At 40.8% G+C, this 16196-nt stretch overlaps 1 protein-coding gene across 11 annotated transcripts in view; it reads left to right on the top strand.

Annotated features, from left to right (window-relative positions):
* The window catches only part of dpep2 (dipeptidase 2), a 73117-nt gene that overhangs the window by 23409 nt on the left and 33512 nt on the right, over positions 1-16196 (top strand). For all 11 annotated transcript variants that reach the window (XR_006314146.1, XM_043707025.1, XM_043707022.1 and 8 more), the window contains 3 exons: positions 2650-2779; positions 2866-3007; positions 10019-10088. Coding sequence is in view for 10 of the 11 variants with exons in the window: in XM_043707025.1 (XP_043562960.1) it covers positions 2650-2779; positions 2866-3007; positions 10019-10088 (342 nt within the window). In the remaining variant the exon portion in view is untranslated. The remainder of the gene's footprint in view (positions 1-2649; positions 2780-2865; positions 3008-10018; positions 10089-16196) is intronic.

The raw sequence follows: 16196 nt of genomic DNA, 5'->3' as shown, positions 1-16196 counted from the left end.
GACCCTTCTTATCAATCCTTATTCTCAACAGAAAAACTAAAAGCAGCAATAGTCTATTCAGCCCTTTGAGTTGTTCTCCAGTTTAATAAGATCATGGTTGATCTATATCAACTTCATATTGCTGCAATATCTTAATTTTTCTTAATGGCCAAAAACAAACTGTTAATTTATTTCACAAACATATGAAAAGCAATTATCCAGATTTGGTAAATCTTAAGTTAACTGACCAGATCTTTCTTTCTGTCTTATGTAGCCTCAGACTTTCCCATAAAATCAGCTGCTTGGCTCAGTAAGTTTATCCAGGCAGCAGCTAAGCTGAATGAATCAAAAAGTGCCCAGTTTGAGCTGAATTAAGCTGACTGTCCCTAACTACAGCAGGGGAAGTGCTCCAATCTGCTTGGTGTCCCTGGATCTGATGGGAGAAATTTAACTAGGTCGTTCCTACTTGTTAGGTTGGACCTGTGCTGAAGTTCATTTGTGTAGTCATTGGGAAGGCAAAGGTTTGGGTTTAGTTTACATGCTTACCTGAGAACACAACCTCCAATTATCTAGATCATGAACGAAAACTGGGCACTTCGTGAATTAGAGCAAGTTGGCCAAAGCCTGTAGAATAACAGCACAATATTACTTAACTCTTCAGGATGAGGGACTGGCGGCTGGGTATTGGAAAATGGCAAAATGGAAACAAAATTATTTGCTATAACTTATCTGTAAGGAAGTATGGAATGAGAAATGGCAGTCTAATCCTTCAAGCTACCCAGACAAATATAATCTCACACAAACACAGGGAATGATGGAGAAACTCAGGAGGTCTGGCAGGATCTGTGCAGAAAGAAATTGAGTTAGAGTTCAGAATAAGAAGTTCGGACAAAGAGTTATACCAGACTCAAAATGTTAACTCTGTTTCTATCTCTTCAGCTGCTGCCAGACCTGCTGAGATTTTTCAATAATCACTGTTTGTTTCAGATTTCTAACATCAGTAGTAATTTGCTTAAATCACCATTGATCTGATTTTCTGGCAGAAGGTTCAGTGTATAAACTTTCCAATTCTGAAAGATAATCATCAAACGTGCGTATCAGATCTCCTGCCTCCACAATTTAATCTTGACATTCTTCTGTCTCACAGCACAAGTGTATAACCATCAATCTTGTCACCAATGAGATATTTATCAAAAATAAACAACTAAAATGGAAGCAGATAGCCATCCAATCAATGCCAATCCAAGAAAATAAAATGTGGAGAAAACCAGGAGAAATAAAAGCTAAACAGGCAGAAAATGAAATGGTAAACAGGGCTGTGAGGAACACAAACTGTTATGATGGTAATACTGGACAAGACAGATCCCAGGTCTAAACCTGGCTCGATAGGTAACTTTCTTTGAGTTGATGTAATGGTCAGCGAATGAAACTTTTCATTTGAGGCTGCAGCTTTTCTTAAACATCCAGGAGTTTATTACACAGAAAACAGAAACAAAATAAACAAACCGAGTTATCCAGGTATAGAGCACAAAGAAAGATAAAATGTCAAGTAAGACAAAGTTTCAAACTATTCCCTAATCCCATCACTTTACTACAATTCAATGGCAGAAATTACCTTGCATTGCAAAAACTTGAAATTAAAAATCACACAACGCCAGGTTATAGTCCAAAGGTTTATTTGGAAGCAATAGCTTTTGGAGCACTGCTCCTTCCTAATGAACTTTCCAAATAAACCTGTTGGACTATAACTTGGTGTTGTGTGATTTTTAACTTTGTCCACCCCAGTCCAACACCAGCATCTCCAAATCAAAAACTTGAAGTTTGACATTGTTGGATATCCCAGTTCTTTCCTGTGAACTGTGAAGTCTTCTTACACGAGCGTTCCCAAAAGTGAGAACTTAGATGTTTAATAACCGTCAGACTATTGACCACACATTCTTGGTCTGCAAGTCGTACAAGCTAATATTTTCTTCTGAGGTAATGGTGCTTTCCTTGAAGTGTTCTGTACTCTTTTTAAGGTAGAAGCTATATTTGCTTCTTACCCGAGTCATTCTCTGCTGAACTGCCTAAAACTTGCAATCTGTGGATTTGTTAAGCTAAAATCAATCCTTGATTATTGTGAGTTGAAAATAAATGAATAGCTATCAATGTTTATTCATCTGTCATAAAACACCACAACAGTAGCAATATTCCATTAAATTAGTTTTAACAAAGAGGAGATAATGAGGGTGCTGAGATTTACAATATAAACAATAGTATTTAAAGAAGAATAATTTTACCCATGGGGTGGTCTTTCATAGCCTAAAGGGTAGCAGAGGCAGAAACCCTCATGGCATTTAAAATGTACTTGGATATGCACTTGTGGTTCTGTAACCTACAAAAAACCTGCAACTGTTCAAGAGCTGAGCAGTGATTTAGTTTGTTTTTGGCTGGCATGTCTACAATGAGCAAAATGGCAGATATCTGTATGCATTTCTACCATTCCTTGAAATAAGGTGCATAGAGATAATGGCTTTGATCCTCCCAATATTTGAATCAGCTAATTTCTCAGGTTGTCTATTATATACATACATGATGTTTCATCTTACCTTTCATCTTGCTCAAACAACAGCATTCTCAAAAGTCACAATGTATGCAATAAATACAAACTGATTTCATTATTCATTGTAGATGTGGTCTTCATTTGTACTGTGCTCAGCCCAACACAAAGATGCTGTTCGCCTGACCCTGGAACAGATAGATGTCATCAAACGGATGTGCATGAAGTATCCAGACTTTGAGTTGGTTACAACTTCAGAAGGTACCTGTTGTGAATGTCTCATCTGGAAATTGGGCATTTTTGAATTTACGTCTATGATAATAATGTGTGAATTTCTTTGATTCTAGGCATTAACAAGACTAAAAAAATAGCTTGTCTCATCAGCATTGAAGGAGGACACTCCATTGACAGCAGTCTGGCAGCCTTAAGGATGTTTTATGAACTTGGAGTGCGCTCTATGTCCTTGACGCACAACTGCCACACACCATGGTATGACATTTAGTTCAACATTTTTCATAGTGTGATGATAAACAGAAATTACTGTTTTGTGCTTGAATTTTAAAATTTCCAATCTTGGAACTGACTGCCAGCATTGAGAACGTTCAGTCAAATTTGGAGCAGGACAGAGCTGGAGTAATGTCCCTTCTGGAGAGATAACAAAGTCTGGGCGGCACGGTGGCACAGTGGTTAGCACTGCTGCCTCACAGCGCCAGAGACGCATTGAGAACGTTCAGTCAAATTTGGAGCAGGACAGAGCTGGAGTAATGTCCCTTCTGGAGAGATAACAAGATACCTTTAATGGCAATCTCATAAAGTTGCACACACTGATTTAGTTCCATTTCCCTGAGTTTGAAGCCACAGTTTCCCAGGTCATGAACAAATGTGTGTTTTTTTTTGGTCTGGGAACTAGATTCAGATTATTTTCCACAATCCTGACAGCCCTGGGAGAGGTGATATTTTTATCTGACTGTTGTAGGCTGAGCTTACAATGAACCATTTCCTCTGGCCTTCCTGCCTGACCAATCTCATGCAAAGTCTCTATTCTATTGGTTTTGTTACACATAATTGTTGCACATCATGACACAAAGACTACTGGTTACTTTATTACACGGGCACTGAGTTTTGTTAGAGCCTGACTGGCTTTTAGGATCTTCACAAATTTCCTGATGGTCCCATTTTTTTAAGCTCATCTTAAAGGTGCTTTATAAGAGCATTTTACTAAAAACATTTTGCTCAATTATTTAACAGACTATTTTTCTGAGATATGTTTTATCTTGCAAAGTATACAGTGAAGAAATAGGCCATTCAGCCAATGGTAATGTTCATGCTCTCGATGAGCATCCCTCAGAATTTCTTATCAAACTCTTCTTTATATCCTCTATTTCCTTCTCCCTGTTATGTTAATTTTGATTCCCCTTAAGTGCACACTCGCACAATCCAGGTAATAGCAAAAATAAATTCTAATAACTCTGTATTCCTAGGGCAAGATGGTAGCTCAGTGTTTAGCATCCTCACAGCACCAGGGACCCAGGTCAATTCCACCCTCAGAAGACTGTTCATGTGGAGTTTGCACATTCTCCTCGTATCTGCATGGGATTTTGTCCGAGTGCTCTGATTTCCTCCCACACTCCAAAGATGTGCAGGTTAGGTAGACTGGCCATGCTAAATTACCCATAGTGTCCAGGAGTGTGCAGGCTAGGTGGGTTAGTGATGGAAAAGTCAAGCTTACAGGAATGAGGTAGTAGGGTGGGTCTGGGTGGGATGTTGTTCAGAGGGTCAGCATGGACTCAGGGGCCAAATGCCTGCTTCCACACTGGAGGGATTCTATGATACTTCCCTTTGAGTCCTTCTTTTGCACAAGTGGTTAGCACTGCTGCCTCACAGCGCCAGAGACCCGGGTTCAATTCCCGCCTCAGGCGACTGACTGTGTGGAGTTTGCACGTTCTCCCCGTGTCTGCGTGGGTTTCCTCCGGGTGCTCCGGTTTCCTCCCACAGTCCAAAGATGTGCAGGGTCAGGTGAATTGGCCATACTAAATTGCCCGTAGTGTTAGGTAAGGGGTAAATGTAGGGGTATGGGTGGGTTTCGCTTCGGCGGGTCGGTGTGGACTTGTTGGGCCGAAGGGCCTGTTTCCACACTGTAACCTAATCTAATCTAATCTAAGAATACATATTTGCTGCGAGTAAATGTTGCCGCTGCTTTCCAATGTCCCACTTTTTAACTTATTTTTCTAATACACTTTAGTGAAATCCGTCTTCATACCCTTGTGATTGTCAATCTGACCCCTCCTTTATAAGTGATTGAAATCACTCCATTTTTATTGCAGTACCTTTCTTCCTGTATATTCTGTCCTACAATATAGCTACTACTACTGTGTCTTTCAACCATTCCCAAAAAGTAACTTCTAACCTTTTCTATTTCTTATCTCCATCCATTCTGATCTTGATTTTCTGAACTAAGGGCATTTTTCGCTACTGTAACTGATGCCATGCCTACTTAAGAGAGATATTGTATCATCTTCTCCTAGTTTCCTGTTCTTCTTAAATGTAAGTCATACTTATTTATTTCTACTTGCGTTGTCGATTCATCTGTTTTGTTATGAAGGTCACTTTCAAATCCAGATTCTTTATTTCTGGTTTTTCACCATTCTTGCAAACTGTGGCTTTTTATGCTGGTGGACTGTAAAGTTTATATGCTCTGTCTGTTTCTGCCACAATTCAATTATCTTTGCCCACAAAAGTGGGTGGCACGGTAGCACAGTGGTTATCACTGCTGCCTCACAGCGCCAGAGACCTGGGTTCAATTCCCGCCTCAGGCGACTGACTGTGTGGAGTTTGCGCATTCTTCCTGTGTCTGAGAGGGTTTCCTCCGGGTGCTCCGGTTTCCTCCCACAGTCCAAAAATGTGCAGGTTAGGTGAATTGGCCATGCTAAATTTCCCGTAGTGTTAGGTGAAGGGGTAAATGTAAGGGAATGGGTCTGGGTGGGTTGCGCTTCGGCGGGTCGGTGTGGACTTGTTTGGCCGAAGGGCCTAGTTGGGCCGAAGGGCCTAGTTCCACACTGTAAGTAATCTAAGTTTTAAAAAAAAAGCACAAGAAATTAGAGCACAAATGAACGGTACGACCCATCAAGTCTGCTCAGTCATTCACTATGGCCATGATTGATCATTTTCCTGACTGCTTCCCATTACCCTTGATTCTCTGAGAGATCAACATACTTATTTACCCCAGCTTTAATTGTAGTCAACAATGGATCCATAAACCATTGGGGCAAAAACTTTTAAAATTTCACATTCATTTGAGTGAAGTAATTTCTTCTAATTTCAGACCTAAATAACCCTACCCCCTTTGTCCTGAAACTGCCTGAATGTTTCAGATCCCCTGATAAGTGGAAACAATCTGTGTTTACCTTATCAAGCCCCTTCAGAATATTGTACTTTTTAAATCAGATCACCTCTATCCCTGCAAACTGTAGAGACTATATACAGATTTACTCAGATTCTCATCATATAGCAATTCCTTCATCCCAAGCACCAATCTCGTAAACCTTTGGAGTATCATCTCCATTGCAATTAAAGACAACAAGTCCAAACCACAAACCCATATTGCATTCTGGTGAAACCTGATTGCAACATACTTCTGTTCCAAAATGTTGGCTTGCTTAATCAACCATTAATATTTTTCTAAAAGTACGTTTTGTTGACACATGTTGCTGGGTCTTTCTTTTCATTGGTTAGTCACAATGTATTAATGTCAGTACTCATTTAAAAGTCAACATTTTATCCTAACAGGTAATCAGTAATTGGTCTTGTAAAACTAAGTGAAGCAGTGTTGAAATTCTGCATTGTGAAATCATGAACACCAGCACAAGATATGCTACTTTCCAAAATAATACAGCTCCTTTTATTTGAGTTGGTGCATGTATAGTGATTTCAACATACCGTTTGTTTAGTCACTGTGTAGGTACCTCAACATTGAAATCGTAGAATTGGAGAATGATTAGATAAAAAGGAGGCCATTCAGTTCATTGAGCCTCTGCCTGCTTTCTGCATGGGTAACCTATCTAACACACCCCTCAACCTGGCTCCAAAGAAATCACTGAGGTGCTGGTTATGAAATCTGTTGTCTTTTGGTATGCTTTTATGGACTCCAGGAGCTGATCAGCTCCATGTAAGAAAAACCAATGGACAGAAGCCATGCAGTAATTGGTCACTGAAAATGCAAACAAGCAGCCTGTATCCACTTCACTAATGTTGGAATTGATTTGGTATTCGATCGTTTGTTAAATGTGGAGAAATAAAGAATGGACATGTTTCACATCAAAGTGTCAGTTAGCTCAATACAGTCAACAAGAATGAGATTCAGAATGTTTGACATAAAATTGTACAAACAAACTAAAAATTTTGCTGTTTAATTACAAATATAACAATTCTCCAAAAATATGACAAGGCCAAAAGGAAGTATGGTCTGATTTCAGCCTATGTATATGTTTAAATGTACTAGGTATTAATTTTGAAATCAAGAATCTCCTTTTCAGGATATGCTATTTTCTCCAGCATGATTTCACAGGCCTTCCCTGGTTCCTTCTAGTTGATGCTAAACCATCCAACGCTCCCCCCACCACCTGCAGAAATTGAAGAACTGCAGCATGGTGGTTGCCTTTGCATTTTCCAGCCAAAAGGTCCAATTGTGTAGTAACTTTACAGGTTATGTGTTTGTAATGTAAAGGAAGAGATATGCTGTACATAGTTTACAAATTCCAAAGCATCAATTGGATCCAGTAAAAGTGTACAGGTGGGGAATTGGTTAGGATTTCTGGATGGGAAATCAAATCGAACACGTTCATCAGAAATCTTGCTGGAATTAAACTAGTAGTAATACTTATAGAACAGAAAAAGTAATACAGTATGGACATAGTAGATAAATGGCAACTGTTTTTAAAAAATTATTGAAGAATGTTTTGGTAAATCAGACAGACAGCATGGTCCCGGACTAAATGTGGCATTTACAATGTCATAAGCATCTTGCAGAATTATAAGAAAGAAAGTTTGAGCAAATGAAGGCGGGGCAGAGGAATATGGCAGGAGAGTTTTGCTTAACAAATTGAGGAACAAGGAGTGAATGTAAAACCTGAAGTCAAGGTGAATGGGTAAGTAGGCTGTGTACACATCAATTTCCCTATCATTTACATTAAGTCATCCATATTATCATTACATTTACACAATAAAATACAGCACAGGAACAGGCCCTTCAGCCCACTAAGATTCCTAACCCTTATTTAGACCCGATACCTACTGCCCATATGTGTTTTCTGTCCCTTTGTTCGCCTCGTGTTTACATGTCTATCAAGATAAGTTGTAAATGTTGCTAATGTCCCTGCCTCTACCACTTCCACTTCTGTGTGAACAATTTTCCCTGCAATTCTCCCCTAAACTTTCTCCTTCTCACCTGCCCTCTTATTGTTGACCTTTCCACCATAGGAAAAAGCCTCTGACTATCCACCCTATCTATGCCTCTCACAATGTTGTCATCTGCAAACTTACTAAATAAGCTACCTGCATTTTTGTCCAGATCATTTATAGATATTACAAACAACAAAGGCCCCTGTGGGACACCACTAGTTGCTGATCTTCAGTTAAAAAGGACCCTTCCACCGCTGCCACTTTGTCTTCCAAGACCAAGCCAGTTTTATATCCATCTAGCCAGTTCACCCTATACCAGCCTGCCATGAGGGACCTTATCTAATGACTTACTAGAGTCCATGTAGACAGTATCCACTGCCCTTCTCTCATCAATCATCCTTGTCACCTCCTCAAAAAACGTAATCAAGTTGATGAGACATGACTTCCCTGCACAAACCCATGCTGCCTATGACTAATAAGCTCATTTGCTTCCAAATGTGAATAAATCCTGTCTCTCAGTATCTTCTCCAACAGCTTCCTCATCACTGATGTCAGGCTCATCGGCCTGTAATTATCTGGATTATAAAAGCAAATTACTGCGGATGCTGGAATCTGAAACCAAAAGAGAAAATGCTGGAAAAGCTCAGCAGGTCTGGCAGCATCTGTAAGGAGAGAAAACAGCTGACGTTTCGAGTCTAACTGACCCTTTGTCAGATGCTGCCAGACCTGCTGAGATTTTTCCAGCATTTTCTCTTTTGATTACCTGGATTACGTCTGTTTCCCTTTTTTAAGGAACAACATTGGCCATTCTCCAGTGCTCAGGAACCTCACTTGAGGCCAATGAGGATGCAAAGGTATCTGTTAAAGCCCTAGCTATTTCCTCCCTTGCCTCTCTCAGTATCCTGGGATAGATCAAATGTGGTCCTGGGGACTTCTCTACCTTAATCCATTTCAAGTTAAGTGCATTAGTCAGGGGTAAATGTAGGGGAATGGGTCGGGGTGAGTTGTTCTTCGGAGGGTCGGTGTGGACTTGTTGGGCTGAAGGGCCTGTTTCCACACTGTAGGGAATCTAATCTAATAAAAAAAAGACACCTAACACTTCCTCCTTCATTATGCTGACCTGCTTGAAAGTATTCACACACCTTTCCCCAACCTCAACATCCTTCACATTGGTGAACACTGATGTATTCATTAAGGATCTCACCCATTGCCTCTGGCACCATACATGACCTCCCTTCTTTATCCTTAAGTGGGCCTATTATTTCCCTCACTACTCTCTTGCTCTAATATATGTTTTAAATCCCTTGGGATTCTCCTTAATCCTGCTGGCCAGGAATTTCATCACCCCTTTCAATCCTCCTAACTTCCTATTTGAGCTCCTTCCTTCTTTCTCTAAATTCTTCAAGTACTTGGGGCGGCATGGTGGCATAGTGGTTAGCACTGCTGCCTCACAGCGCCAGAGACCCGGATTCAATTTGCACATTCTCCCTGTGTCTGCGTGGGTGCTCTGGTTTCCTCCCACAGTCCAAAGATGTGCAGGTCAGGTGAATTGGCCATGCTAGATTGCCCATAGGGTTAGGTGAAGGGGTAAATGTAGGGGAATGGGTGGGTTGCGCTTTGGTGGGTCGGTATGGACTTGTTGGGCCGAAGGGCCTGTTTCCACACTGTAAGTAATCTAATCTAACTTCTGTGGGACTAGTTTAGTTTGGTACTATGTTTGGCATGGACTGGTTGCTCTGAAGGGTCTGTTTCCTTGCTGTATGACTCTATGACTTTGTTTGTTTTTAATCACCTATACCTCAGGCATGCTTCTTTTGTTTTATGGTGAATACTAAAAATATTTTCTATGAGGGAACTTTAACTAAACCCCACAGTACAGTGACGCAAGGAAAGGGAATATAATAGAATACTGTGGACTCACATTTACCACACAGTGCACATCAGTTTGTGGCCGTGTGGGTACTGTATGTTGTTACATTTGATTGAGCAGTTCTAATGGTGAAGTGCATTTAGAAATGTGTAAAGTTCTGTTGGTTTGTTAGTAATTGTATAGATTTGACCTTTAAAATTGGAAAACACAATCATTCTTATTTGTATTTTCAGGGCAGAGAGTGCAGCAGAGAAACACAACAGGCAGTCTCACAGAAATGCCAGTTTATCTAAATTTGGTCAGGTAAGTTTTCATATTTGATACATGTTTTGAGTTTTGTCCTTGTTTGCAATGATGTTACAGCTAATATTAATTTCTGTCCGTGATTAGCCAATGTCAATCCATCCCATTCAGTTTGTACTTACGCTCTAGCATTTCTTGTAAGTAAATTTCAGCAGTATGTGAAACTCACCCCAAGGAATACAATATGCATCTTGGGTACAGATAGATGGGATTGGATTTTTCCCCAGAGTCAAGCTGACTTTGAAAGGCTTTAAAAGTGATTTTCCAAAAAATCACGTTTATGTCAGGGAAGGGGAACAGGTCTTGAATCAGATGGCTGGGAAACCGAAATCAGCCAGTCCGTTTGAAGGCAGTACTGAATTTGAAAGGATTCCATTGTCATTGTTTCACAAACATTAACCAGCAGAGTGGATATCATGATATTCTCCACTATCAGGATGCTGCCGTAAAGTCAAAAAGATTCTCTATCAACTATAAAAATAAGTAATAAGGAATGTAAATTTCAGTGCCTGTAATTCCAGGTACTGGTGGGTTGTATCCGAGAGCACATCCCATTGGATTTTCTTAACAGCTGGCTGTGTACTCATTAACAAATGTTCACAAAGCTCAGGACATAATGCTCAACATTTCATGCAATTCCATGAATGAACAGCACTTATTAAACAATCTTGAATGTGCGAAGAGTTGTACTAAACCAAATCAAGATAATCACTTGTACAGGACTCAGTCAAGAACAAGAAGAACCTGTCCAGGCGTTGCACCTTTGTCTCCCAAACTTTTGTTTAGTTGAAAATGTTTCCCTGGAACATTACACATGGCAATGGCTCAGCTAATTAGAGGAATTAAATGTAACCTGTTGGACCCTCCATGGTAACCCCTTAATCAATCGGAGTTCGCTTCCTAACTAATCAGCATACTTTCTGATGCAGCAGAAATAGTTGGTCCCTGTGAAATTTGGTATTCCTGCATTCTGTCCTCATGACTGGAAAATAAAAAGCTTTGCCACCGTATCTTTTAGTACAGGAATACTCAACTTTATTTTGTTTTTATCTCTGTATGGCACTTGAAGTCTTCCCACTATTGGTGGGTGAGGTAGCATGGGAGTATGAGGAGGGATGCCTGTGGTATTGCGAAGAGATGACAAATGGGCTTTAAGTCACACAGAACTGAGATCACCTTCTAACCATCCTCTCTTAGCATTTTCCCATCTCCCATGGGCCCAATTTGATCATGCCCCCACCTCTCCTGAACGAAAATCATGTGCAGGCTTTGTTTTGAATGGATTTGGATCTGCCAAGTCAGGAGATCTCCTGCCTCTGGAACTGTATAGGCATATAGAACACTGTTTGGAACTACAGCTGTTAGGACTGGCCAGGAACTGTACAGTGCAGAAAAGAGCAACTGCACTGATGTAGAGCTGAATGCATCAGAGGTCTGATGCAGGATTGAAGAGTCCAAGGTTAGTTGTTCTGGAGAAGGCACCAACTACTCAATATTGTTAACAGAATAGAGGACTTAGACTTGACTGCTATGTTTGGGCTTGTCAACAATTCCAGGATCTGTGAACTCTGGATCAAGCTGGGAAGAGAGAATTTTATAAAACATTTATATTTAACTGTTTCAGATGCTTATTAATCTAGGCTGGTTTGCAATGCAGGCTGAATCCAGCAGCATGGGTTCAATTCCTGCAATGGTTGGGGTCAGCATGAAGGTCATGCCTTCTCAACCTTGCCCCTGGTTGAGTGACCCTCAGTTTAAACTCATCACTAGTCACCTTTCTCTAACAACAGTGCAGCCCTAAGGTCTTCTGGTACTAAGGTCACCACCAATGAATGTATTCAATGGACTGTCCAGGAGGTATTGCCCTTGTATACAGAGGAACATTGCATACATAGTTGAACATGATTGAGAAATGTTCCTGTCAGCCTAGCCTGATTGGCTTGATTTATTTAAACCCCATTTATTTCTAAGCTATTATATTATCCATCTCTGTTATTAATTCACTGTAAGCAACCCTGAATTTTGATATCATTTTAAATATCTACACATTAAGGAACATGGTCAATGTGAATAAGCTTTTGTTTGAGTGAGAGGCTGAGAGAGCATTTGTAGGAATTTGGTTCAAGTGGTAATTTGCTGCACCCTGGCTGAGGAACAGGGGCAGGGGTGTGGTGGTGGATATCTGTGAGGGTGTGCTTTAAGTAGGGTAACTACAGTAAGAAGTAAAGCCTCCTGAGTAAGGGGTAATCTGGAGAGAGTGAAAGGCCTGGTTGAGGCTTTGCCTGTATTGACATATCAGCAGAGTGGTATCATGAACCACAACATGAAATGATTGCAGAGAAGGAAGATGATTCGTGAATAAGATTAGGGATGGCACAGTGGCTCACAGCGCCAGGGTCCTGGGTTCAATTCCTGCCTCAGGCGACTGTCTACGTGGAGTTTGCACGTTCTCCCCGGGTCAGCGTGGGTTTCCTCCAGATACTCCGGTTTCTTCCCACATTCCAAAGATGTGCAAGTTGGGTGAATTGGCCATGCTAAATTGCCCATAGTATTCAGGGATGTGTTAGTTAGGGATAAATGTAGAGTAATGGGTTTGGGTAGGATATTCTCGGAGGGTCGGTGTGGACCTGTTGGGCCGAAGGGCCTGTTTCCACACTGTAGGGATTCTAAGATTAGTGAGAATTTCCATTCTTTGAAACAAAACTAAGGTGTTTAGTTTGTGATAAGGTCTCTAGTCATCTTTTTTCTCCTTTCCTTAAAATAGCTTCTTACATATAAGAATTACACTGATATAAAAAAAAATTATACCTAATTGTGAAATGTACTTATTAAATAACAAAGCAAAGGCAGAATGGGTGATGTATTGTTGCTGTAGCATGTGGGTGCTATTTGACATCAAGGTGAGCTAGGACAAACACATCTGTAGTAAATGCAGCATGAGGAACCTCCGATCTAATTTGAGGAGTTAGAGTCTGAGCTGCAGACATTGCACAGAATCAGGCAGGCAGAGGATTAGCTAGACACATGGCTGTACGAGGTGGTCACATCCCCTAGACTACATAATTCAAACTTAGTTTGGTGATAAGGGATGGAAGGCTATACCTGTACTTCATGCAGGTATGGTGTCCCAAGGGGTAACTTTCAAGGTGTCTTAGCCTCTACAATTGTCCAACAGTCACAAGGTTTTTGTAAGTTGTATATGGTTCTTTGCAGCCATGATCATGAGTCCCATAGGCTGTATTGCCCTTCCAGTGCCAGGCTGAAGACATCACCTCAGGGCTGGTGAAGAACCTGGAGTGGCAGAGAGTTGTCATGTCCATGATGGTACTAACATAATTGATAGAACTAGAAAGGGGATTTTGCTGAAAGAATTCATTTCGGAGCTACACGAAAAAGCAGAACTGCCAAATTAATAATCTTGGGATTACTACCTGAGCCATGGGAAACCTGGCATTGGATAAATAAATCGAGAAGTTCAATGCTTGGCTCAAAGGTTGGTGTGGGAAGGAATGGATTTCAGTTTAAAGTTACTGGCATGTGTACAGAGGTAAAAGGAAGCTGTTCCAATGGAGCAGGCTTTACTTAAAATATGCTGGGACTAGTGTCCTGGCTAATTGAATAGCTAGGACTTTAAACTAAATGGGGAGTGTGGGATTGGTCTTGACGAAGACATACTTAGGCTTACAAAGCAAAATGACGGTTGCATTGTAGGGCAGCTATTTAGACAATGACACCCAGTGTGGGACAGGAAGTAACAGGGTGTACAAATATAGCAAAACCAATAAAAAGAATCAAAAGGGAAAGAAATGGTACAAAGACAAGCGTAATGGTTCTTTCCTTAAATGCACACAGCATTTTGAATGAAATAAACGAATTAACAACACAAAAATAGAGTTTGTGTTTTATCTTACAACCCTTACGGAAACAAGCATACGAAGAGATCAAAACAGGGAATTAAATATTCAGGGTAATGCATCTTTTCAAAAGGATAGATGGGATGGAAAGGGAGAGAAGCTGAAGGTGTTAATATGGCATAGAATAAGTATGATGGTGAGAAATGATCTTGGATTAGAAAATGTGGAATCCATATGGTTAAACGTAAGAAATAACAAGGAGAAGAAGGTGTGCATCTTCTACAGGGTTCCTGATGGTCAAAATACTGAAGGTCCGAGAATAACACAAAAGACAATGAGGACATATGAAAATGGCTGTACATCAATTATATGTAACTTTAATTTTTGATTGGGAAAATCAAATTAGCAGAGGCAGCTGTGAACAGAATTCATGGAGTGTTTTTGAGATAGTTTCTGACAATGATACATTGCGGATCCATACAGGGATCAGGCTGTATTGGATCTGGGAATGTGTAAGGAGGCAGTTAATAAATAATCAGTGTAAATGATCTCCTAGGAAAAAGTGACCATGACAGAATAGAATTTAGAATTCAGATCGAGAATAAGAAACTTGGGTTGAAAACAACTATACTAAATTTATTTTTTAAAATTCATTCATGAGTTATGAGTGGCTCTGGCTGGGCCAGCATTTATTGCCCAGCCCTAGTGTTGATGTATATTTTGTTCCACAAATCTGGACGACAAGTTTCTGTACAACGGTAGATGTTTTATTATCAGACAGCCGGCAAGAGATTCTCAATGTCCCCAAAAGTAGTTGTGCATCTACTTGTGGTGACACTGCTCCACGAATCTCTGCTTTACACATAATTGCAGTACATTTTATAGGAATAATACATAAGGTCTATAAGTCACATGGTTGATTGTGATTACATTGTTTAAGATCGGTAATTATAATTTTACAAGCCCTGGTGATTGTCGATGTCCTGTGATAACTAGTGGATGGATTACAGGGACTGGGTATTGTATTCTTCATAATCATGTGTTGATGGGAAGAGATTTCAATAGAAGGACTTTGCTTGTTCCCAATGTGGGATTCACATACCTATGTTAGTAGGAAGGGGAAGCATGTTAATGGGAGCAGGAGATTGTTAATAGGGTTATGGACAGGCCTATCAGTCTTGTCCAGGGAGGACAAATATCTTTGTCTGAGGCTGCAAGTGGACTCCCAATGTATGGCTCCAGAGAAATCAGTTCTCTGAGAGTCAGCCAGTTTCCCCTCTCTCCCACTGAGGTGTCCTGTCTCATTCTGTAAGAGGACAGGTATGCAATTGATACTGCAGAGAGTTCTTTTAGCAGTGAAATGTTTAACCCTTGAGTCCCCAGTATGCCATAAAAAACAAGTGAAAAATGGAACTGATCCCTATGTGGCTTTCTAACTTCCTCATTCCCTCCTATTGATCATTCGAAGATGAACCAGTTTTCCTCAAAGCCTATAACAAAAACACTCCGACAACATTGACCATAAGCACCGGAGCACTAGAATGCAGGCGATTACAATTAGTATTATAATTATGATACGTACCAGCAGGCTTCCAAGAATGCCCCCTAGTGGCCACCCCTCCATGCCATTGGTAAACCCATTGTCAATACTTTGGAGAGTCTGTATTTCCTGTGTGATGTGTTTAGAGCAGTCAGTGATGTTAGTTAACTTGTCAGGGATGTAGGTGCAGCACTCTGCCCAACAATAGCACCAGGCACCACCCTCCTTGGCTAGCAGGAAGTCTAGGGCCAAATGATTCTGGAGGGCCACAGTCCTAACTGCAAGTAGCTCTGCGTTAATTTCAGTTAAGGCACTAGCCGTATCATTGGCGACCCTTTCCCATACGGTCCTGAGCTTACTAAGTTCATTGGCATGTAAATAGATTCCTGTTGGAGGAGAGAACATTCCCACCCAGGTGAGGAACCCGGTGAGGGTCCTTCTGGCTCTCGGGAGGGTGAGGGTAAGTTGTCCAAAACGCGAATGCGGGGTACAACACACCCCGTGTAACATGACCCACTCCAATCGGAGGGAAGCCAGGGGTAGGCTTTCAACCTGTAAATAAAATATGTGCCACTGTAAGCTGTGAAGGTGGAAACTGCAGCCCCCTACAACCTGGGAGCAGGGTTATTCCAGAGGCAGCCTGATGTTCTGTTTGGGACAGAAGACCAATCAAATACAAAGTATCCAAATTCTGTTAAATTCTGAATAGGTTCA

The sequence above is a fragment of the Chiloscyllium plagiosum genome, chromosome 17 (assembly GCF_004010195.1).
Source record: "Chiloscyllium plagiosum isolate BGI_BamShark_2017 chromosome 17, ASM401019v2, whole genome shotgun sequence".
Lineage (NCBI taxonomy): Eukaryota > Metazoa > Chordata > Chondrichthyes > Orectolobiformes > Hemiscylliidae > Chiloscyllium > Chiloscyllium plagiosum.
The sequence above is the reverse complement of the archived record's forward strand: the minus strand, read 5'-3'. Positions and strand labels throughout refer to the sequence as shown.